At 23.2% G+C, this 23884-nt stretch overlaps 3 protein-coding genes across 7 annotated transcripts in view; 2 read left to right on the top strand and 1 right to left on the bottom strand.

Moving 5' to 3' along the window:
• LOC122500960 (protein roadkill) overlaps positions 1-13309 on the top strand; it is a 202017-nt gene extending 188708 nt beyond the window's left edge. For 3 of the 4 annotated variants that reach the window (XM_043610143.1, XM_043610144.1, XM_043610141.1), the window contains 6 exons: positions 6703-6839; positions 9490-9641; positions 10029-10156; positions 10654-10831; positions 11229-11550; positions 11958-13309. In XM_043610143.1, coding sequence (XP_043466078.1) covers positions 6703-6839; positions 9490-9641; positions 10029-10156; positions 10654-10831; positions 11229-11550; positions 11958-12102 — 1062 coding nt within the window. In that variant the 3' untranslated portion in view covers positions 12103-13309. The remainder of the gene's footprint in view (positions 1-6702; positions 6840-9489; positions 9642-10028; positions 10157-10653; positions 10832-11228; positions 11551-11957) is intronic. The other variant, XM_043610142.1, reaches the window with a different exon arrangement.
• Positions 13310-16350: 3041 nt separating this feature from the next.
• LOC122500959 (huntingtin-interacting protein K) lies at positions 16351-18314 on the bottom strand. Its single transcript, XM_043610140.1, has 3 exons — positions 18036-18314; positions 17142-17249; positions 16351-16560 (listed from the first exon to the last, which is right to left on the bottom strand). Exons 1-3 carry the CDS (start codon positions 18189-18191, stop codon positions 16465-16467), a joined length of 360 nt encoding a protein of 119 aa, XP_043466075.1. The 5' UTR covers positions 18192-18314; the 3' UTR covers positions 16351-16464.
• A 60-nt stretch (positions 18315-18374) lies between these two features.
• On the top strand, positions 18375-23279 carry LOC122500958 (tetraspanin-13). 2 transcript variants are annotated; one of them, XR_006301526.1, is made up of 7 exons: positions 18378-18617; positions 18745-18912; positions 19491-19589; positions 19671-19787; positions 19868-19975; positions 22132-22259; positions 22609-23279. XR_006301526.1 is itself a non-coding variant. In XM_043610138.1 (6 exons), exons 1-6 carry the CDS (start codon positions 18558-18560, stop codon positions 22705-22707), a joined length of 651 nt encoding a protein of 216 aa, XP_043466073.1. In that variant the 5' UTR covers positions 18375-18557; the 3' UTR covers positions 22708-23279. The 2 variants fall into 2 exon arrangements, 1 of the variants encoding a protein (XP_043466073.1); XM_043610138.1 differs by lacking the exon at positions 22132-22259 and having other exon boundaries at positions 18375-18617.
• The last annotated feature ends 605 nt before the right edge of the window (positions 23280-23884 follow it).

Here is a 23884-nt window from a genome sequence, read left to right as displayed (position 1 = left end):
TCACCATGCGATTATTGACCTTTAAGTTTTATTCACGGCTATGGTTTCAATTTAAAGAGAAAAAAAAATAGTGATTTCATCATAGATTACTGACAAAATATTCTAAAAAGGAAGGTCTAGGTATATTCTTATAAAAAAAAAATACGCAGACAATATTATTATAATGACTCGAGGCGGTGCCAATGACTTGAAATTCACTCATCTTATGGTGAGGATTGATAATGAAACATTTTTTTTACAGTTTTTTTTTATTTTTTACTTTTTTTCTTCTTTCTTTTGTTAACAATTTTTTTTGCAAATTTTAATTATTATTCAAATTTTTTTTCAATTATTAGATGATTCTATTTTTTAGAGAATTGAAATTTCGAAAGAATTTAATTTAAAATTCATTGAAATTTCAATTTTATTCAAATTTTATTACAATTTTCAAGTGATTCTAATTTTTTAGGGAATTGAAAATTCAACAGAATTGAATTTAAAATTCATTAAAATTTCAATTTTATGGAAAATTTATTTCAATTTTCAAGTGATTTAACTTTTTGGATAATTGAAAATTCGAAAGACTTGACTTTAAAGTTAATTGCAATTTCAATTTTATTCAAATTTTATTTCAATTTTTAAGTGATTCTATTTTTTAGGGAATTGAAATTTCAACAGAATTGAATTTAAAATTTATTAAAATTTCAATTTTATGGAAAATATATTTCAATTTTCAAGTGATTCAACTTTTTGGATAATTGAAAATTCAAAAGAATTGAATTTAAAATTTTTAAGTGATTTGTCTTTTTTGTTAATTGAAAATTTAAAAGAATTAAAATAAAAACTTTAATTTTATTCTAATTTCAATTCAATTTTCAAGTGATTCAACTTTTTTAATAATTGAAAATTCAAAAGAATGTATTTTGAAATTGAATAAAATTTTTATTAAAAATTAGAATTAAGTTAAAGACGAAGCTCTTGATTTAAATGAATTAAAAATTGAATAAAATTGAAATTTATTGTATTGAATTAAAATTGAATTAAAAATTGAATGAAATTGAAATTTGTATAAAATTAAAATTGAATTAAAAATTGAATAAAATTGAAATTTATTGTATTGAATTAAAATTGAATTAAAAATTGAATGAAAGTGAAATTTGTATAAAATTAAAATTGAATTAAAAATTGAATAAAATTGAAATTTATTGTATTGAATTAAAATTGAATTAAAAATTTGAATGAAATTGAAATTTGTATGGAATTAAAATTGAATAAAAAATTGAAATTTGTATCGAATAACATTGAATTAAAAATTGAAAGTAATATCGAATAAAATTGAAATTTGTATCGTATAAAATTTGAATCGAAAAGAAATTGATTAAATTCTATATTTAATTGATATATTATTTATAATTTAATAGATAATAATAAAAATATTATTAATTATAATAAAATAATAATTATAATAAAAAATAAATATTAAATACACTGAATACAATTTAAATACATTTTATATAGAAAATATATTCAAATAATAAAAAAAAATAAAAAATAAATTTCTTTTAGAATTTTCCAACCGAAAATCGTCAGAGCTTTTAATATGATAATTTTCCAAGTACAATTAAGTTTACAATAATAAAATTCAAATGGAATATTCTACTCTTTTTCCGCATTGGTGAATTCAATTGTAACAAAATAAATGTGTGGACTTGTTATGCATTGAAATTCCAGACAAGCGTGACTGATCGTAAAATCATCCGGTAGTTACAAAGCGGGATGCTTGGTAATTGTATTGCGGATATGTAGGCTTTTACAAATGAGGGGTGAGAGAGAGAGAGAGAGAAACTTTCATTTTTGCCGAGGGCGTCACTCCAATTTTTTCCACTTTGATTTATTGCCAATTTTTCGAGTTTCTCTATATATATTCAAAAATAATTTACTCACGCAGATGTATAAAGTCAAAGATCGTTATTTCCAATTAGAGCCAAAAGAATGCTACTCGTTTTATTTTTTTTCATTTACGAAACATTTTTTTTTTTTTTTTTAATGTCTCGAGTGGAAAAAAAATTTATTTGATTCGAATGACCGATTACTTGCTTGTTAGGAAATAAATATTTAATTGAATATTGAATCAAATAATATTTGTTTAAATATTTGTTTATTTAAGTCAAGTAAATTTTATTTCAATTGAAATAAAATTTACTTGACTTAAATAAAAATAATACTTGATTCAAACAAAAATTATTTGATTCAATATTCAAATCAGATTTTTTGATTCCAATCAAAGAATTTTTTTATTCAGAATTTTTATTTTGGTCAAAAAAATTTTATTTGTTTCAAATAAATGTCAACTTGTCTATTATCAAATAAATATTTAATTCTGTCAAATCATTTTTATTTCTATAAAATAATTTTATTCGCAGTAATTAATTTTTATTTGCATAAATTAATTTTTATTTGCATAAATTAATTTTTATTTGCAACAAATAGTTTTTTTATTTGCACCAAATAATTTTTTTATTTGCATCAAATAATTTTTTTGCAGCAAATAATTTGCTCGTTTTATCAATTAATTTTTTATTTGCACCATATGATTTTTATTTCTATCAAATAATTTTAATTCAAGTCAATTAAATTCTATTTCCCTGAAATAAAAAAACGATTTTCTCAATAAATAAAATTTCTTTAATAAATAAACAAAAATAATTTGATCCAAGTCTAAATATCTATCCAATAAACAGACGAAAAATCGTTTATTCGAATTAAATAAATTTTTTTCATTGTATTATTTGATAGTCTCTCCCAATAAATATAAATTCAGAGGGAGAACAAAACAATTTCGATTTCAAAACGAAAAATACTGTATAGCATATATTGTTATTAAAAACCACTTATCTGAATGAATTTTTTTTTTATTTTCCAACAATTTGAATCAAATTTTTTTTCCACTGTCGTATTATTACTTGACTGTGAAACAAATCTTTCTGATTGAGCCGCAATATATATATAGAGGCAAAAAAAAAAATCCGCGATTACCTGCAGAAACACGAAAGCGGAACTAAATTAAACCGGAACCGAACTTGGCCTCCAATGGATTGAGTTCACGAGTAAAATATCACTCGCAAAGTCGTAAATTAAACTTGACACGTTAATTACAAGTTCGATGTGAAATAATTTCTTAGGGGGGAATTGTCAAAATAAATATCAAATTTCAATTATGAAATTTTAGGCGAAAAATTTTGAACCCTGAAAAATTGGCAAATTTTAAATATGAAATTCTGGCAAAAAATTTAATATTTTTATTACAAAACATTTTTTTTTTAATCTCTCGAATGGAAACAAATTTCGATTTGATTTTTATTTTATTTATTTATAATTATTTCTTTTACTATTTTATTTCCTATTGTAATTTTTATTTAAATAGTAGAATGAAGTTTGGAATTCAGAAAAGAAAAAAAATGTTGTCTAGCAAGAGAGAAAAATTTTTTTTGACGGAGATAAAAAATTGGCAAATTTCAAATATAAAATTCTGGCTAAAAATTTCGAATCTGAATATTCGATCACAGCTTATTTATAATAATTTATTTTATTATTTTATTTATTATTAAGTTTATACTTAAAAAAAAACAGTGGAATGAAGTTTTCAATTTAGAGAAGAAAAAAAATTTCGTCTAAGAACAGTAAAAATTTTTTTTGTCTGAAAAAACAAATGTCAAGTTTTGAAATACGAAATTCTGGTAAAAAATTACGAACCTTAAAAATTTTAAATATTCGATTAGAGTTTATTACTTAAATAAATAGTAGAATGGAGCTTTGAATTTCGAAACGAAAAAAAATTTGTCCACTTTTTTTTGTCTGAAAAAAATTGGCAAACTTCAAATAATATGAAATTCTGGTAAAAAATTTCGAACTTAAAAATATTCTATTATAGTTTATTTATAATTATGTATTTTATTATTTATTTTATTATTTTTTTATTTATTATTTTATTTATTACTATTTTATTATATTGTTTAATTATTACTTCCTCATAGAGGAAGTATTTATTTTTTTATTTACAATTTTATTTATTATTATTTTCTTTTGCTTATTATTACAGTTTATACCCAAAGAAATAGAATGAAATTTATAATTTATTTAGAATTTAGAAAAAAAAATTTTTATTTATTATATTAATTTTTAATTAAAATTTAGAAAAGAAAAAAAAATACCTAGGAAGAGAAGAATTTTTTTTTGTGTCTGAGAAAAAATGGGCAAATTTCAAATATGAAATTCTGACAAAATTTTGACCTTAAAAATATTCGGTTATAATGGACTTGGAGTTTCGAAATTTAGAGGAGGAAAAAAAAATAATATCGTCTAGGAAGAGAAGAAATTTTTTTTTCCTAGACAAGAATTTTTTTTTTTAAATCAAGGACAGGTATAGGATTTTTGCGATTGGCTTTTGCTCATTCGTTCACCAAGGTCGGACACAAGGCGTGACGTCAGAGTGCGTTGACTTCTGAAGGTTTGACCTCGTCTTCCTCTTCTTCTTCTTCTTCTACTTCTTCGTCTTCACCTTCCTCCTTTGCACCACCTCCCTTTATTCCATCACCAACTTTTGACTTCTTCTTTTTTTTTCTTAAACTTCTCGTTCGTCCATCTCCTTTATAAGTCCACCTGATGTGGTCCTTCAAAAATTTCTTCTTTTTTTTCTTTTTTTCGTTTTTTTTCTTTTTCTTTTCTTAATTTCTTTTTTTCGCACTTTTTCAATGTTTTTCGTACTTTTTCCATTATTTTTCGTCCTTTTTCCTTTTTTCGTTCCTTTTTCATTATTTTTCGTTCCTTTTTCAATATTTTTCGTACTTTTCCATTTTTTCGTCCTTTTTTCTTTTTTTCGTCCCTTTTCCACTATTTTTCGTTCCTTTTTTAATATTTTTCATTTCTTTTTCAATATTTTTCAAAATTTTCCATTTTTCGCTCCTTTTTCGTTATTTTTGTTCATTTTTCATTTCTTTTCGTTCCTTTATCAATTTTTTTTCGCTCATTTTTCCATTTTTTTCGTTCCTTTTTCCCTTTTCTTTTTTTCGTTCAATCCTCTCTCTCTCTCTCAAAAGTTGTCTGTGCTGGATACCATTATAGATGTGGGCTCAACCGAACGGTATTTAAAATCAGAAGAAGAACCTCTACTCCGTTTTGGCGTTTCAAGCACACGAGACGATCAAAATCGCTTTGGCGAAAAAAAAATAAAATTAAAAAAGAAACACGCTAAGAGGAAAAAAATAAATGGCAGTCAGGTTGAACATTGGAGAGACAGTTTTATGGCAAAGAAAACAGAACAAAACTTCTTTTTCTTTAGAAGAGAAAAAAAGAGAGAGAAATGAAGCTAAAAAAATACAAGGCTTTTGTTTGAGTTTTGCTTTTGAGGCAAGCTGAATTTTTGTGGTTAAAATATTCCTCGTCTGCGGGAAATGAAAAATTACAATGAACAATATTGTTGAGTGTTGGGGAGATAAAATGTTATTTTATTTCGAGTTTGTGTGGGAACTGTGGAAAGATGTATACTAAAAGTTTTTTTTAGAAATACATTTTTTTTATATCGTCAATTGAGAATTTTTTTTTTTTTTTCAAGGACAGAATTTTTGTTGGACAATATAGGAATAGATACGCAAATTTTTTTTTGATTCTTCATTTCGTCAAATTGAGTTTATTTTCAATTCCTAACTGTTTTTCTTTGGTGGGGAAATTTTTATTTAACAGAATAATTTTTATTCAGGAAAATCTTTTTTTATCAAAATTTTTAAATACCAGAATTTTTAACTTACACAATTTTTATTTAGTAAAATTTTATTTAACTGTGTTTTATTTGTGGTTTTTTATGTTTCATTATATTTTTGGTTTTCTATTTTTTATTTTTGTTTCTATTTATTCATTTTATTATTTCAAATAAAATATTACAATTAAATGCAATCAAATCATTCTACTCAATTAAATGAAAGCAATATTAGATTTGGTAAAAATGTAAAGTTTGTAAAAAAATTCATTTGAACAAAATTCTATCAAATAAAAAAGTTTGAGTGAAAATACGTTAATTGAAAATACAATTGAAATAATTGTTTAAAATAAAAATTTAATTTAAAAAAATTAAAAATCCACTTGAAAAAAAATTCTAATCCAGAAAATTCACTTTAAATAATTATCTAGAATAAAAGTTTAATTAAAAAACTTTCTGTCAGAAAAAATTTCATAAAAAGGAAACAATATTTATTTGACAAAAATGTCCCACAATAAAAATTTAATTAAATGAACATTACAATTGAATAAAAATTGACAGATATGTAAAAATGAATTTTAATTAATAAATTTTATTTTAATTAAAATAATTTAACTTATTTTTTTATTTTTCTTATAATTTAAATTGAATTAAGTTTCTACACTGTTAATATATGAACACATTGGATTTTTTATAATAACCTTTTTTTGTTTTAACATTTTATAGTTAAAAAAAGGAATGATAAAAATAATTGAATCAAGGTGAATGAAAAATAAATTTTTAATTATTTTTAATTTTTAAATTAAATAATTCACGTAGAATAATAAATAAAATAAATTTAGGGAATAAAAGAGAAAATTTTTTCCAGGATTTAGACATGCGGTAGTTATACCTGAATTCCGTAGATTACCTTTTAATTAGGATAAGCTCGTTCTTGGGAGATTTATTCTGACGTGATGTTTGATTTGAAGGTCTTGTATGCACAGGTAAAGGTGGTTAAGTTCAGCTACATGTGGACGATAAACAACTTCAGCTTTTGTCGGGAAGAGATGGGAGAGGTCCTCAAGTCATCCACGTTCTCAGCTGGAGCCAATGATAAACTGAAATGGTAAGTTTTTCCCCTTTTTATTTTTAAAATAAGAAAAAAAAACGATTTTAATTAATAATTAACAATAAAAAATAAAAAGAAATTTTTCAGAAATTAAAAAAGTTGAGAAATAAAATTATTTAAGAAATTTTTAATAAATAAAGAAAAAAAAATTTTAATTAACAGAAAAAATAAAAAACAATAAATAAGTAAATTTTAAATTTAATAATTTTAATTTCTACAATTTCTAATTTTCTTTAAAGAAAAATTCTCTACTAATAATTTGAACAATTTTCTAAAACCACTTTTCAATAGTTTTTCTATTATTAAATTTTAATTACTTATGAAATTATTAATTACTTAAATGAAATTAAAATTAAAACATATTTGCGAAATTTGTAACTATTTTAAAAATTGACTCAACATTTTTTAAAATTTTTAATAAAAAGTTACTAAAATTATTTGAATTCGGAGTTTTTAGTAAAAATATAAATTGTAAATTAATACAAAATTATTATAAATAATTAGTGCAAATAATTTTAAAAAAATACGTTGATAATGTAAATTAATGCAAAGTTAGTATAAATAATTAATAGAAATAATTATTTGAAAAAAATACAAAAAGAAATAAAAATGTAAATTGTAATTTATTAATGAATATAAATAACTGATATGAATAATTATTTAAAAGTTTTAAATTTAAATTGTTAATTAATACAAAATTAATATAAATAATAATTGATACAAATAATTATTAGAAAAAAAATATATCACTAAAAATACAAAAAAGATATAAAATTATAAATTGTAAATTAATAAAAAATTAGTTTAAACAATTCATAAAAATAATTATTCAAAAAAATATTTATCCTCTTTGCAAAGAGAAGAATTATTTTTATTATATTCAGCAAATTTTTTTTTTCGACAATTCTTTAAAAATCATGAAAAAAAATGTGAAGTTCAATTTCCAATTTTTTTTGCTAAATAAAATAGAAAATGAACTAAATATTTACAATTTATTATATATTTTTAAAGTGGAAAAAAGAGAAAAAAACTTTTTTAAAAGCATTTAATTGGCAACAGGTTGATAAAGAAACTCAATTATTTCACTTTCCTGATGACTATTTTCTTTGCTTTTAAACTAGTAATTGATAATTCAAGAGAGAATAATTGGTTTCCAGATAATCAACTGAAAAGTGAAATCGTCATGTTTCTTATTGAATGTGATTCAGTTGAAAAAAAAAATTTGTTTTCTAACAATTTCTTAATTGAAGCGTAAAATAGATAAAAAGTTTTTTATAATTAATTTTTTTTATTTAATATCATTAAATATTTGCTGAATGTATTTTATCATTTATTTAAATTCTCTGACGAATATTTTTATTTATTTAAATACTTGCCAATTATTTTTTTTACGTGACAAAAATATTTTTTTATTCATTTAAATACTTGGCGAATATTTTTCTCAATATTATTTAAAATACGTGCTAAATTTTTTTCTTATTTATTTAAATACTCGCGGAATATTTTACTTATTTGCTATCAAAATATATTTAAAATTCGAAAAAACTTTATTTTTCTGTTTCTTTATTTAAATTCAATGAAAAAATGTTGATGGTAATCCAAACTCTGTATTGTGATATGTAATATCGATTTGTGGAAGCACGTGGCAAGGTCATTTTCATTGAAGTGAATTCATATATTTTTAGCTTTTCTGCTTTTCACAAAATTATTTCCTAACAAAAAACATTGTTGAAAAATTTATTTTACTTCTTTTTTTCTTTTTTATTTCAAAGCATTTTATTTTATAAACATTATTATCATTTGTTTATTTTGAACGTTGAAAATATTATTTTTCAGTCATCAGAAATTGATAATTAAATTTGCTTTAATTGGATTAATTATCTTTGCAATAATATGAAATTGAAATATTTAATGGAGAATCATATTTTTTGTTTTTAAATTACGAATTTTTATTTTAAAAAAAGCTTCGGTTAATTAAATTAAAAAATTATTTAAATGTATTTTCTTTTATTGATAATTATTAATTAAAAGTATTTTATTTTTTGTTAAAAAATAAGTATTTTTTTTCATAATTTTTTTTCAAATAAATAAAAAAAATGCTTTAAAAATTAATTATTAATTAAATTATTAAAATTTATAATTATTAAATTATTAACAAAATAATAAAGAAGTAATTATCCTTTAAGACTGCGGGTTGACATTAGTAAATAAATAATCAAGTAAATTTAAAACATTTTCTTAAATTTGTTTCCTTCCACTGAAAATTATTGAAAAGTGGTTTAATTTACTCACATCGTCATTTACGAGAAAAAATAATAAAGACGAGAAATAATATAAATCAAAACGAATAATATTTTTAGAAAGATCTTTATTTTAATTGACTGGAATAATTTTTAATATATGTATATTAATTTTCGAGAGACATGAAAGAGAGTGGTCAACTTTTACTCCACTTTCTTCTATTTTAACTTTTACTTAACTACTTTTCTAAATTGCTATATACAATAAATCTGTGAAAACGTTTTACTTTTTTTTTCTTTTTATATACACAATTTTATTTATTTCTAAATCAATTACTTTTTATAATTGGATATTCGTTAGGAAATTTTTTTCTTCTAAAATAAAAACAAATTCTTTTTTCTTTCAGGTGCCTACGAGTAAATCCTAAAGGCCTGGATGAGGAAAGTAAAGACTACTTATCCCTGTACCTCCTTCTCGTTTCTTGTAACAAGTCTGAAGTTAGAGCAAAGTTCAAATTTTCTATTCTTAATGCCAAAAGAGAAGAGACCAAAGCCATGGGTAAGTTTCTTTTCAAAATAATAATTACTAATTCAGAATAATTTAAAATATTCATTAAATTAAATTCGAAATCAATTTAAATAAAGAGAATTTTTTCCAATATTATTATTTTCAATATTCGTTATTTTTTATATTTATTATTTTTTATATTTATTAATTTTCATATTTATTAATTTTCATATTTATAAATTTTTATATTTTATTAATTTTTATATTTATTAATTTTTATATTTATTACTTTTTATATTTATTATTTTTTATATTTATCATTGATTAAGAGAATATTTTTAATTGTTTAGAAAAAAAGCGCAGGAAAAATTTATTACTTATTAAATAATTATCAAATAATTCGAATAATTAATTTTATTGCTTTTCTTTTTATTTTAGAGAGCCAACGAGCTTACAGGTTCGTGCAAGGAAAGGATTGGGGTTTTAAAAAATTCATCAGAAGAGACTTCCTGTTAGATGAAGCTAATGGTCTTTTACCGGACGATAAACTCACGATATTTTGTGAGGTATTTATCGCTAAATTATTATTTAATACCAAGGAAATTAATCCAAACAAAGTAAAATTGTTTTTATAATTTACAAATTTTTTTTCTCCTTTTCTTTACAATTTCTGCTTTTTTCATGGAAAACGAATATTCAAATTTCAAATTCAAAATTTTCAAATTTTTAATATAAGAATATTTATTTTAACGATATGAATTTTATATTTAAGTATAAATAAATAGACTCATTCGTTTATTAATTTATTCATTCCAATTGAAAATTTAAACGGACAGGAAACGAATTATCTATTTTCTTCTACAAAAAAGGATTGTAACCGATTTATTGATTCATTTAATAATTTTCTATTTTTCTATATGTAAAGAATATTCAATTTCTTGTTTAATTCTGTTTTTATAAAAATAAAAAGAAAAGAAAATTCTGAAAAAACTAATTTTAGTTATTTATTTCAGAAAAAAAGAGAAAGTAACACATTTTTCTAAATAAAAAATTCTTTTTCCAGGTCAGCGTGGTGGCGGATAGTGTCAACATTTCGGGACAAAGTAACACGATACAATTTAAAGTACCTGAGTGTCGACTACCCGATGATCTTGGATCACTTTTCGAAAACCAAAAATTTAGCGACGTCACGCTTACCGTTTGTGGGAGAGAGTTCCAAGCACACAAAGCAATTCTCGCCGGTAACTAAAGAATATTTACAAAATTTAGTCTCATCAAAATATAAATAAAATATAAATTATTATTCGTATAAAAACTATTAGAAAATATAAATTATTATTCTCCAATTTCATTAAGAAATTCTTATCAAGAAAAGGAAGAAAAATTTCTAATTTATACAAATTTCTATTATTTGCGAAAAAAAATATTCGACTGTTTTTATATTTTAATTCTCCAAATTTCTTTTCAATAGTCAATACATATTTTTTTTATCAAAAATCCAATTGGTACATAATAATTGAATTAAAAAGAATCCAATTTATTTAATTTTATAATTTAAGAAATTCTGCTTTATTTAATTCTTCTTTAATTTTTTAATTATGAATTTATAATTAATTTTTGGAATTTTGATCATTTTAGCAAGAAGTCCTGTGTTCTCGGCGATGTTTGAACACGAGATGGAGGAGAGAAAGCAAAATCGAGTCGACATTACGGACGTGGATCACGAGGTATTAAGGGAAATGTTGCGATTTATTTACACTGGAAAGGCAACAAATTTAGAGAAAATGGCAGACGATTTATTAGCAGCCGCGGATAAATATGCGCTAGAGAGGTTGAAAGTAATGTGCGAGGAGGCCCTCTGCACAAGCTTAGCCATCGAGAATGCGGCAGACATTCTTATTCTAGCCGATCTTCATAGTGCCGATCAATTAAAAGCCCAAGCCATAGACTTCATTAACACGTTAGTAATTTTCTTTATTAATTATTAATTAATTAATTTCTCCATTTCTCTCATCATTTTCGTAATTTTATTTGTAATTTTCGAATTTCAAATTTATCTAAATTTTTTCAATTCTAAATTCATTTCCATTGAGTGGAAAAAATTTCTTTTTATTAGAATTTAAAATAAAAAACGTAAAGAAAATAAAATAATGTATAAATAATAAAATAATAAAATAGTAGAGTAAATAGAAAATAAATTAGAAAAATAAATAAACTAGTAAAGTAAATAAAATAGTAAAGTAAATAAAAAATAAAGGAAATATTTTATTTGAACTCTAATTTTAGTATTAATTTAATAATATCTTAATAATTAATTTTTTGGTATCCTTCAGTATTTCTTAATAAATTTTCCGTTTCTGTTTTCAGACATGCAACGGATGTGATGGAAACCGCGGGGTTTAAGTCAATGATAAGTTCTCATCCGCATCTGATAGCGGAGGCATTTCGTGCACTTGCCACACAACAAATACCACCAATTGGCCCGCCACGAAAACGAGTTAAACAAAGCTGAAAGCAGTCACCTCTGACTCCGGGTACGACTACCACATCACCCCCTCCCCTCTTACATCCTTGACTTTTTATGTACAGTGATATTTCGTAGTGCTAAATAAATGTTTCCTAGTGCGCCGTTCTTTGGTCCACTTAAAACGAAAAGAAAAAAAAGGCAAAAAACTAAAAAAAAAGAAAAAAAAGAAGAGAGAAACAATGAAGAAGAAGAAGAAGAAGAAGTGAAACTGACGCGCCCCAAAAGAAGGTCCAATCGCCCAAGGAACGTCGAAAAAGTTGTCAACCGAAAAAAAAGACGCTCACGCAGAACTTTTACGTGTGTGTGTGTGTGTATTTTTTTTTCTTCTTGTGAATATTGTTAGTGACGAACAGTTTACGAAGAAGAAAATAAATGAAGAAAAATAAAACCTTTTCTTCTTTATAATGTGGCGTGTGATAAAATCCTCGTTTATGGACAACGTCGACGTTTCTCAAATATCGATGTCCAAGACACGAAAAGAATAAAATGGACTCTCAAAAATTATTGCTCTTTAACTCTCGTAGGCGTTGAATTGCGAATGGACCAATAACCACCAGAGGACCAAGACGATCAAGAAAAGCTCGCTAAAAAAAAAAATAAATAAATTTGCCACGAGAAGACACACACACAAAATAAATTAAAACAGAAAAAAAAATAAAAGTTGTGATAGGCGTCGGCCAGACGAATTGTAACCATTTTGTTCCTTTTTCAAACGGATCAAAAAACCAACTCCCATCTCGTCAATGTTGATGTTGAGGGGAGAAACCTAGATACTTTGTTTATTATACCGATAGTGATTTTTAATTGTAAATCATACAACTCTTCCAACATGGAAAAATGATTCTAGTTAGCGTTTTTTATGATCTCTTTTTCTCTCGATATGTATGATGGTTACTGCGGTTATGACTCTCAAAGCTGCGCGACATGTGGCCCCCCCCAACCCCCCCATATGCCCCAATTTCCCCCCTTGTATTTTTGTATATTTTTGACCTGCAGACATCCCCGATATTCCTCTCAAAAGAAAAAAATATCTCATAGGCAAATTCTTTATTTCTTTCGACTCTATAGAATTTTACCTAAGCGGCTGGTTCGATTTTTTTTTTTACCACTGTACATTATCCTCGGGATTGCTTTTTCTTTTACTAATTAAATAAATAAAATAAATCCATTGACTAGCCCCGAAAAGAAAAAAGAAAAATAGAATAATTATATAAATATTTAGGAGAAAATTAGTCAATATTATTTGATAATTGTCCAATAATTATTAACATTCGTTTAGAAAAATATTTTTACCAAGAAAAATATCGATTCTATATTGTAAAATTATCATAATTCATTTTCGAAAATCAAATTCTTTTTGTGTTCTTTGCAAAATTTTTAATTTTGAAAAAAAGAACAATAGCAAACATTTTAATGAAATTAAATAAAAAAAAAGTATATTTTTCTTAAGAATTTAAACAAAAAAAAATAGACAAATGTTATTTTTAAAAATCTATTGACCTCTCCTAAAGAAAAATGAAAATTAATTCAATTCGAATTTCGAATTTTTCAAAACGTCCGTTTTTAGACATTTATTGTCAATGGATCATCATCTGTCTTTACTGGCAAAATAATTGTCTCTCTATGTAAAAAAATGAAAACAAGAAAAAAAAATGGTGAATTTAAAGATTAATGTAATTTTAATGTAACATTTAATTGTTACATTTATTTACGTAGATTTTGAGACGTGAAAGTTTTTCATTTGATAAAACCAATGTCTCTCATTAATTCATTCTTGAGAAAATAAAAACTTGTCACTCGTTAACAAAAAAAAACGTTTTATCAAACGTAAAATGAACGTTTCAATAAAAAAGATCAAATTAAAATTATACAACAAAAATTTACTTTTTTTTTCAAAAAACTAAAAAAAATTGTCAGAAGGTAAATCTTATTTTCTAAACCCGAGGACAAAGTTTGAATTTTCTGTACAGTGTTCTTTGTAAATTAAATTAAGGGTTGTCCATAATTTTGTTAAGTGTTTCTTTTTCATTCTCTGTGTTTTTCTTTTGTCTAACATATATATGAAAATATTCCGAAATTAAAATTGATTCAAATTTTTTTTTTTTTTAATACTTTTTATTTATTTAAATATATTTTTTAATATTGTTCTTGAAAAAAGTAGAAAAACGGATAATTTGTTCCAACTGGTGTAAACGTGAAAATAAAAATAGTAAATTGAGAAGTGATTTTAAATTAAAAAAATAAAAAGCAGTACGCAAGTCGTAAGCATTAGTCAATTACGATTAAGAATATAAATAAAAAAAAGAAATATATATATAAATGTTTTTCTGTAATTAACTGTTTAAAAATCGGAAAAATTGCGTATTTGGAAATAAACTGAATTATGGGCAACCAGAGACAACGATAATCATCGTTTTAGTACTAAACTGGCTTCCCGATTCCCCGTCTCTTAGTTTTATCGAATATCGAATACTTACCATTATGTTAACGATGAATAATAATGCCATACGTGTTCTGTGATAAGTCCATTTATTGTAGTTGCATCTGCGTCTCTGCTCTCCTGTTCTCGATCCTTTATTGCCGCGTCCTTTAAACAATTCTGGCAGCCAGTGAAGTTATCTATAAACATGCAACTATTTGCCGAACAGTCCCAAAGTTTTCGTTTATTTTTTTTTTTTTTAGTTTTAACATTTTCACCAGATTGTGTAATTAATATACATATATCTGAAAATTTTTATTAACAGTAACTAAATCGATAACAGAAGTATGTAAAAGTATTTTTTTTCTCTCCTTCTGTTTCTCTAAATTGCGAAATTTCGAAAAAATTCTTTCATTTACTGTTAAAATTTATTTTTCTCACTACGATCAAAAAAGAAAATTATTTACATTTCTCAATTTAACAAAAAAAATATTTCGACGTACAAATAAAGAAAATTTTAATTTACATTGAAGAAAATTGATAATTCAATAAATTAAACTAAAATTTATAAATTCAATTTTCAGAAATATTTGTTTATAAATTTCTAAATAATATGTACAATTTTTTCTAAGTTCTGCAGAAATTCTTTGGGAACCTTTAGGAACCTGGAGAATTTCTCTAGGATTTTTTAATTAAAAAATAATAAAAAATATTAATATTGAGATAGAAGTGAAGAAAAATGAATTTTAACAGTATTGGAAATTAGAATTTTGCTTCGTTAATTTTTAGTAAAAAAAAATGTATTTCAATGTTTCTCTATTTATTAACACTTTGGGACTGCGAGATAATTTCTTAGAAACTCTATAATGTTCAATGTTTCAAATGAACCGCCGATGTTAGACGAATGACAATTTGAGAAAAAAATGAAAAAAAAAAAATTTTATCGTCGATAGCGATCTGCAGCAAGAATATATGAGTGTATGACTGGATAATTTGATAAACTAAGTACAATTAAGACAAGCGTTACCTCATCATTGAAAACAGTTACTGGTGATTCATGGATTACCACTGGAGCACTGTTTATTGTTCTATTTTTTTTTGTACACTTCCCAATGTACAATGCATTTAAATTGAAAAAAGCTTTTTTTTTGTATAACGAACAATCTCGCAGTGGTCTTTCATGGTTCATAGTAACTGTTCATCGACACCAGCTCATACAAACGTTCATTTTTCCATTTATTTTAAGTCAATGCACCGCATCGAATAAATTACATTTTCATTATAAATTTGACGATTTTATTATTACCTTTCCCTTTCTCCTTTTTGGCTTTGTATTTTAATTTACCCGAATCCATAATTTTGAAATTTTCCCTAGAAAGTAATAGATATTGACTTTTTAAGAATAAAAATTACTAAATTAATTTGACTGTTTTCTAATCTAAATTTTCCAGTTATTTTTAAATATCTCTAAAGTTTCGAAAGTTCAAATAAACGACGATATTTTTATCACTTTTTTCAATATATGAATTTTATTTACAATGTTTTTTTATACTTAAAAAAAATTGTTTAATTAAAATATTTCTCATGATGAGTCTAGTAATTTAAAAAAAAATATTGGAGAAGAGAATAATATTTCTTTGAAAAATTTAGAAAATTTTTAGTAAAATAATGTTACAATTTTTATTGTAATAATAATTTTTAGAAAAATAAACTTTTTTTCTTCTGTTGGAATAAAAAACTGAACTGTTTCAATGAAAATTTAATTGATAGAGAGAAATAAAAAGTATTATAATTTGAGTTACTGTAAAAACTGATTTGCTATTTCATTAAATATTTTTAATAATAATTGTAATTGTACAAGTAAACATAAATTAACTTATGTAACGGGTAACCTGAATCCTCAACGAGAATTCCTCATAAGATTGCGATCAATTGGTTAAAGTCACAAGTGCCTCCACAACATCGCCTCTGTGTTCCCTAAGTGTTTGTTCTGCTAGATTTCGATTAATTTCCATTTCTTTCACCTAGAAATTAAATTTATTTTTCATAAAAATTCAATAATTCTGTAAAAATTACGAGTTCTAATAATAATACTACTAATAATATAAATAATACTAATAATAGTAATTTAAAAAGGAAAATTTAATCCACTTTCTTATTTTATTAACGTCAGTGAATATCGAAACGTTTCTAATCGACGATTAAGAAGAAAAAATATTAATCAATAAATCTTAATTTAAAAACAAAAATTTAATCCACTTTCTTATTTTATTAACTTTAGTGAAGTTTAAAACTTTTTTAATTAACGCTTAAGAAGAAAAAATTATTCTATTTGAATTTTTATACAAATTTTTGTCGAAAACAATTTTACTTTTAATTTTGTGATAGACGATTAAAACAATTTTTTTAAACGAATTTCGAATATTTTAGAATTGAAAAGTATTTTCTTTCTCAATCGTTGATCAATACATGTTGTGAACTTCACCGACGTTTGTATTAATTACTTTTTCAAAACTGATTTTTAAATATAATTGCCAAGATTTTAATTCAATTGATATTAAGTAAACTTAATAAAGAAATAATTTAAAGAAAATAAATTTCTTACAATTAGATCAACATCTTCTTTTTTTATGGAAATTTTTAAAAGTTCCTTCTCCTTGGCTTTTTTCTCAGCTACTTCCTTGTTTCGACGATCTCCAATTATGCTCAGCGCCTACAAAAATTCGATTAATTAAAAAATTATTAATTAAAAAATTCGATTATTCTTTTAAAAAATAATTATACTTTAAAACTTAAATCAAAAATAATATTAATAAATGAAATAATAATAAAATTAAAAGTAATAAATAAAAATAAATAATAATAATAATCAGAAATAAAATAAATAACATATAGAATAAATAAAATAATAATAAAACAAAAAGTAATAGATAAAAATAAATAATAAATATAAAAATAGGGTAAAGAAACCAATAACCGAGGCAGCTCCGAAATTTTCGATGTTACTATGGTAATAACCTTAAATATTACCTACAACAATAATTTAACTTCTAAGTGCGGATATACATTTATTCTACATTTACAGCACTTATTTTTTAGAATTTACAATATGATTTACATTTTTTAAAAGATTAGATTATAAATAAAAAAAATTTATATCTTAATGCGCGGGTATAAATTGGTTCCCCTAACCTATAAAACTCTCTTCCAAAAATTCGGAAAAACGATTCGAAAGAAATATTAAAGTACTTAAATAAAAGCAAAAAAATATACTCAATTATAAATTAATTAATTTAAACAAAATAGTACAGTAAAAAATTTAGTAAAAGTACACTTCGTGAGTAAAAGTCTGAAGGGAAAATATTTTTAGGTTATGTTTTCCGATTGCAAAACATTTCCCCTCACACCGATAAATTCAATTTTCTCTTACACTTTCTTGCAAATAAAAAGAAAACAAATAAAAGAAAATGTTTGTTTGACAATAAAATATTAAACTTACACATGAAAAATCCTCAGAAGATGAAATTTCTTTCTCCTCTGCATAATCTGTTACTCTCTCCAAATCAGCAGCTCCACTATCATATTTCGCCGTTCTCTTTTGTGATTTCTCTTGCTGAACCTCGTCAGAATCACCATTAACGTCTTCATCTGCCATTTTATTAATTTACAAATATATTAATTAATTAATTAAGGTTAAATGTCGTCAAACTGCATAATATTTTGTACCATGTGTATATATAACTATATATGCGTGTACATATACTACCTCACGTATATTTACGCACACACAGTAACATAAGCGCAGGCGCAAAAGCACGCAAAAGTCAGTGTGTCACTTTTTGGTCTGCTGTGTGCACATACATCAGATCCAACAAATAATATACAGATGTTTTATTAGTTTTAGAAGATTGTGACGAAATAAATCCTCTTAAGTTATTTCATATTTAAACTCGCAACGCATTCGCGAGTGATTCTTTTGTGAACAGTGTGTTAAAATTGAAATAACAGAATACAAAAAAAGATGTGTGGTGGATTTACGTGCTCGAAAAATGCATTGACAGCACTCAACGTTTTATATATCGTAAGGAAGATAAAAATTGATTTGCTCTATATTATTTACTTGTATTCCTTTTTTTTTACTAAATTAATTTTTTATCACAGAAATTATTGTTTTTAATTGTTAAATATATGATTTTCTATGTACATAGGTAATTGCATTCGTTTTAATTGGATCGGCCGTTTATGGAAGGGCTTCGGCTTTGGTTACTGATCTTCCAATTATTGGAGGTATTTTAGCATGTGGGGTAATGCTGATTTTAATTTCAATCCTTGGATTAATTGGTGCGATTAAACATCATCAAGTACTACTGTTTTTCGTATCCTTTTTATGTCATTATTGTAGCAAATCAAGTTTTATCAGAACAATGTATTTCCGTTGCCATATAACATTACTTTGACCTTTAAAGCCACCGACAATCTTCTTATCAAAACGTGATATTTGTTCTTGAACTTTTTTTCAGTTTACCGAAGATTTTATCTCACTGAGATAATAGGTATTTTGAATATTGTAAATTTTTTTTCTTAAATTTTCATTTTTGAAATTCGAACTTATTTCTTTCTATACTATGATATTACATTTTCATTTTACAAAATATTCAAAAACACATGGGGGAAAAATGGCCTTGAATTATTAGATTCTTGTCCGTTATATTACATTTTAATTTATTCTTTTATGAATAAATTATTAAATTATTCTGGGGTAAGAAAAATTTAGTCATAATAAAATGAGAGTTTGAAAATAAGTTACAATCATTAATTTAAATACGATAATTATTTAAATAATTATTTACATTTGATTTATTTAAATACGATATTTAATTCGATTATTATTTACAGGAATTAACAGAGTTTCAATTTTTTAAGACGTGAATTATTCCTTAATATTTATTTACAGTATATGCTGATACTTTTCTTATTGTTCCTTGTTCAATTCAGCATAGCGTGCGCATCTCTTTCAGTCAATACAAAACAACAGGAGGAACTCGCCGAACAAGTGAGTATATAATCAATCAAAAAAAAAAATTTTTTTATTCTAAGAGTTTTTAAATATTTATCATGCCCTTCTATTTTCTAGGGCTGGAGAAATGTTGGACCTGATCTCAAGCAAAAAGTTCAGGAAACATTTAGTTGTTGTGGTTTTAATGATACCTTGAGTAGTGTGCCTGTTTCACAAAATTTACACTGTCCCGAGGTAATATTTAAAATTTAATTAAAGAATAAAATTAATTTAGTTTTCTAAAAAAAATTATTTTGTATTTTTAATTTATTTAGATCTGCGCACAAAATGGATGTCCACCGTGTATGCAAAAATTACAATCGACTATTGATTATGCATTTAAATTATGTGGAAGTATAGGACTTTTCTTCAGTTTTACTGAGGTGAGTTCATGAAGGATTTGTTTAAAAATTTATCAAAATTTAAAGGAGTGTTTTGTTCGGGAAAAATTAACCACTGTGTGCACTATTTATATTTTTTTTCCCCAAAGAAAGTCTGTAAATACACATCCAGTACTAACTGTTTGATAATCAATTGGGCATTTTTGTGAATAATCTTCCTCGTGGGACTTTTTTACATATTTACAAAGAATATAATTATTTAACAATTTATTTATATTTTTAAAAAATTGTTTTCTTAATTTTTGAATTTTATTTTATTTTAATTTCAATTTTGAAATTATTTCAGATTCAAAATTTCAAGAAAAATTCAATTATTAACTAATTTATCAATTAATTATAATTATTTATTGTTTTCCAAAACTTTAATAAAATTGTTCGCAGAAATTCAATTATTTTCAATAAAATTCCTGGAAAAAATTCAATTATTTTTAAAAATTTGGTAAAATTCTTCGCAAAAATTCAATTATTTTGAAAATTTTTGAGTAAATTCTGTATGAGAATTTAAATATTTTCAATACTAGTTTAATTAAATTCATCGAAAAAATTCAATTATTTTCGATAATTTTAATTCAATTCTTAGGAAGATTTCAATTGCTTTCATAATTTATAACATTTTTAACAGAAATTTAATTATTTTAATAAATTTTAATAAAATTCTTTGCAAAAATGTTATTTTGAAAAATTTCAATAAAATTCTTTATAAGGAAAAATTTTAATTAAACAATTTGAATAAATTTAATTGTTTTCCTAAATAATAAAGTTCTTTGCAGAAATTTAATCATTTTGAAAAATTTTGATTAAATTCTTTATGAGAATTATAATATTTTCAATTCGAATATAATTAAGTTTCTCGAAAAAAATTCATTTAGTTTTTAAAATTTAAATAAAATTCTTCACAAAAATTCGATTATTTTGAAAAAGTTTGATTAAATTTTTTATTAGAATTGAAATATTATCAATAAAATTTTAATTAAATCTATCGAAAAAATTTAATTATTTTTGAAAATTTTAATTAAATTCTTAGCAGATATTCAATTATTTTCATAATTTATAAAATTTTTCGCACAAATTTAATTATTTTAAAGAATTTGAATAAAATTCTTTGCCAAAACTTTATTATTTTAAACATTTTCAATAAAATTCTGTATAAGAAAGAATTTAACTAAATAATTTGAAATTATTTCATTCTTTTCCTAAATAACAAAATTTTTCGCAGAAATTAAATTATTTTGAAAAATTTTAATTAAATTCTGTACGAGAATTGTAATATTTTTAATTCAATTACAATTAAATTCCTCGAAAAAATTCAATTAGTTTTTAAGATTTTAATAAAATTCTTCACAAAAATTCGATTATTTTGAAAAATTTTGATTAAATTTTTTATAAGAATTGAAATACTATCAATAAAATTTTAATTAAATCTATCGAAAAAATGTAATTATTTTTGAAAATTTTAATTAAATTCTTAGCAGATAATCAATTATTTTCATAATTTATAAAATTTTTCGCACAAATTTAATTATTTTAAAGGATTTGAATAAAATTCTTTGCCAGAACTTTATTATTTTTAACATTTTCAATAAAATTCTTTATAAGAAAAAATTTAATTGAATACTTTGAAATTATTTAATTCTTTCCCTAAATAACAAAATTCTTCGCAGAAATTAAATTATGTATTTTGAAAAATTTTAATATTGATAAAATTATTTATGAGATTTAAATTATTATTTTTATAATTAATCTAATTCTTCACAGGAATTTAATTATCTTAAAGAATATTTTAATAAAATTCTATCTCAGAAATTCGGTCATTTTGAAAGATTTTGGTAAAATTCTTTATTCACTTATTTTTCATACAATTTTAATTAAATTCATAACAAGATTTAAATTAATTTCATAATTAATAATTATTCAACGATTATTAATAAAAAAGATTGGTAAAAAAATTTTAAACAGTTATTTCGAAAATGAAAAGAGGGAAAATGGTTCAAAGTAGAAAAATTTGTTTATATTACTTCAGAAAAATGGCACTGGTTAATTTTTTTAAATATACGTTTTTTTCAAATATAAATTATGAAAAATGTAAATTAACACGTCGTGGAAAGCACAAGGATAATTGTATAAAATATCAATTACAGTTTGTTGGTGTCTGGTTGACGGTACGCTACAGGAACCAAAAAGACCCTCGAGCTAACCCTAGCGCTTTCCTCTAGTCTAATACCATCGCTATGACTCCCGTTTTCTCGCATGATCATCTTAACAGATGGTGGGTTTTTTATCTCACATGGTTGTGGTCATTTTTGATTCTTGCAATAATTTTTTCTCTAATTCATTTATTTTCAATTTTTTTTTTATCAAAATAAATCGTTTCAATTTTAATTTGTAAAATAGCTAAAATTTTCTATTGTCTATTTTCTAAAATAGACAAAATTTTTTGTCTATTTTAGAAAATAGTATAATAAATAGACAATAATATTGTTTATTTTAAAATAATTATGAAATTACAGAAACAAAATTCGATGCAGTTTCAATTTTTGAAAAAGAAAATTCACTTATTGATTTATCTTAGCGCTCTCTTCATTTATTATTAGATTAAATAATATTTATTATCGCAGGTGATTGCGGCTTTCTTGGCAATACGGTATAGAAATCAATACGATCCAGAATTAAAAGCTGCCAGAGCTGTTTTTCCACGAGATGATTATTTATATTGACAGAAACTTTTTTTTTTGTTTCAACAATTTTCCCTTGATTACTGAAACTTTATAGGATTGTTTACAATCCATCGACTTTAGAAAGAAATCATCATCAAACAAACATACTCTCGATTAAATTTTATTTCTTCTTTTGTTTTATATAAAATCACAAAGAAGTAAATTTTTATAAATTTGACAATTTAGAGGAGCATGAAATTTAAATTACTATCATACTTCCAAGAAACTCGATTTTATTTCTTCTTTTAATTATTAACTGAAAATAGTGATATTTTTACTGTACACATTGCATCTATTTAATCTTTTATCTACTTTAGACAGAAGCTCATAATTTTTTAAGCCAAAGATTTATTTTTTATTTAGAAAATAGAAAAATTTCATTTAATTCAAAGATTGAAAAGGAATTTTTTTTCTTTTTGTCTGTTCAAGATCATTTGACTAGTATTTAAGAATAGAAGTTGCTTCATATTTACAGATCTCAAACAGAACGATAGCGAACGTCATAATATAACAATCATTCCAATTTTACATATGTGATATTCATATACGGTCTAAGAAAATCTGAAATTGATTAAAATGTAGATCAAAATCGGAAATTCTGAAATTACAGAAATTAACAGAAATAACAGAAAAATAATTTTTTCATAAAATAATTTATTTTTACATAATTTTATTTATAGACACTTTTTTTCTTTATTGGTATTTTAATTTATCAAGAACAGAAAATTTCTTACGAATTATTTGAACTGTAATCTGAGTTTTATAGGATCTGAATAAAAATTTAGTTTTTAAACACTTTTTGTTTCGTAATTCTGTCAAAAGTTTTTATAGAATTATTAAATTATTAATACTCTCGAATTGTGTATTTTAAAGTAAAAAAAAAATATCGAGGAATTTTCGTTCCTGTAAATTGTAAATCTCCATGAAACATATAAATATATATTTGCTTTAATTACCAAAAGGAATCAAATAGAATTGAAATTCATCTAAACTGTAGAAAATTAATTTATTAATACTTTTATAATTATTTATGAATTGAAAATGTCAAAAATCAACTTAGTGCTCTTTACATGAAATCAAATATAATATTGTAACAAAATGTTATTAATATTGCTTTCTCGTTCATAGGAACAATTTTACAAAATGTTAATTCAGCAATAGAGGATAGATACTCGTT

This window comes from Leptopilina heterotoma, unplaced genomic scaffold (assembly GCF_015476425.1).
Source record: "Leptopilina heterotoma isolate Lh14 unplaced genomic scaffold, ASM1547642v1 Lhet_192, whole genome shotgun sequence".
In the NCBI taxonomy this organism is placed as follows: Eukaryota; Metazoa; Arthropoda; class Insecta; order Hymenoptera; family Figitidae; genus Leptopilina; species Leptopilina heterotoma.
The sequence above is the reverse complement of the archived record's forward strand: the minus strand, read 5'-3'. Positions and strand labels throughout refer to the sequence as shown.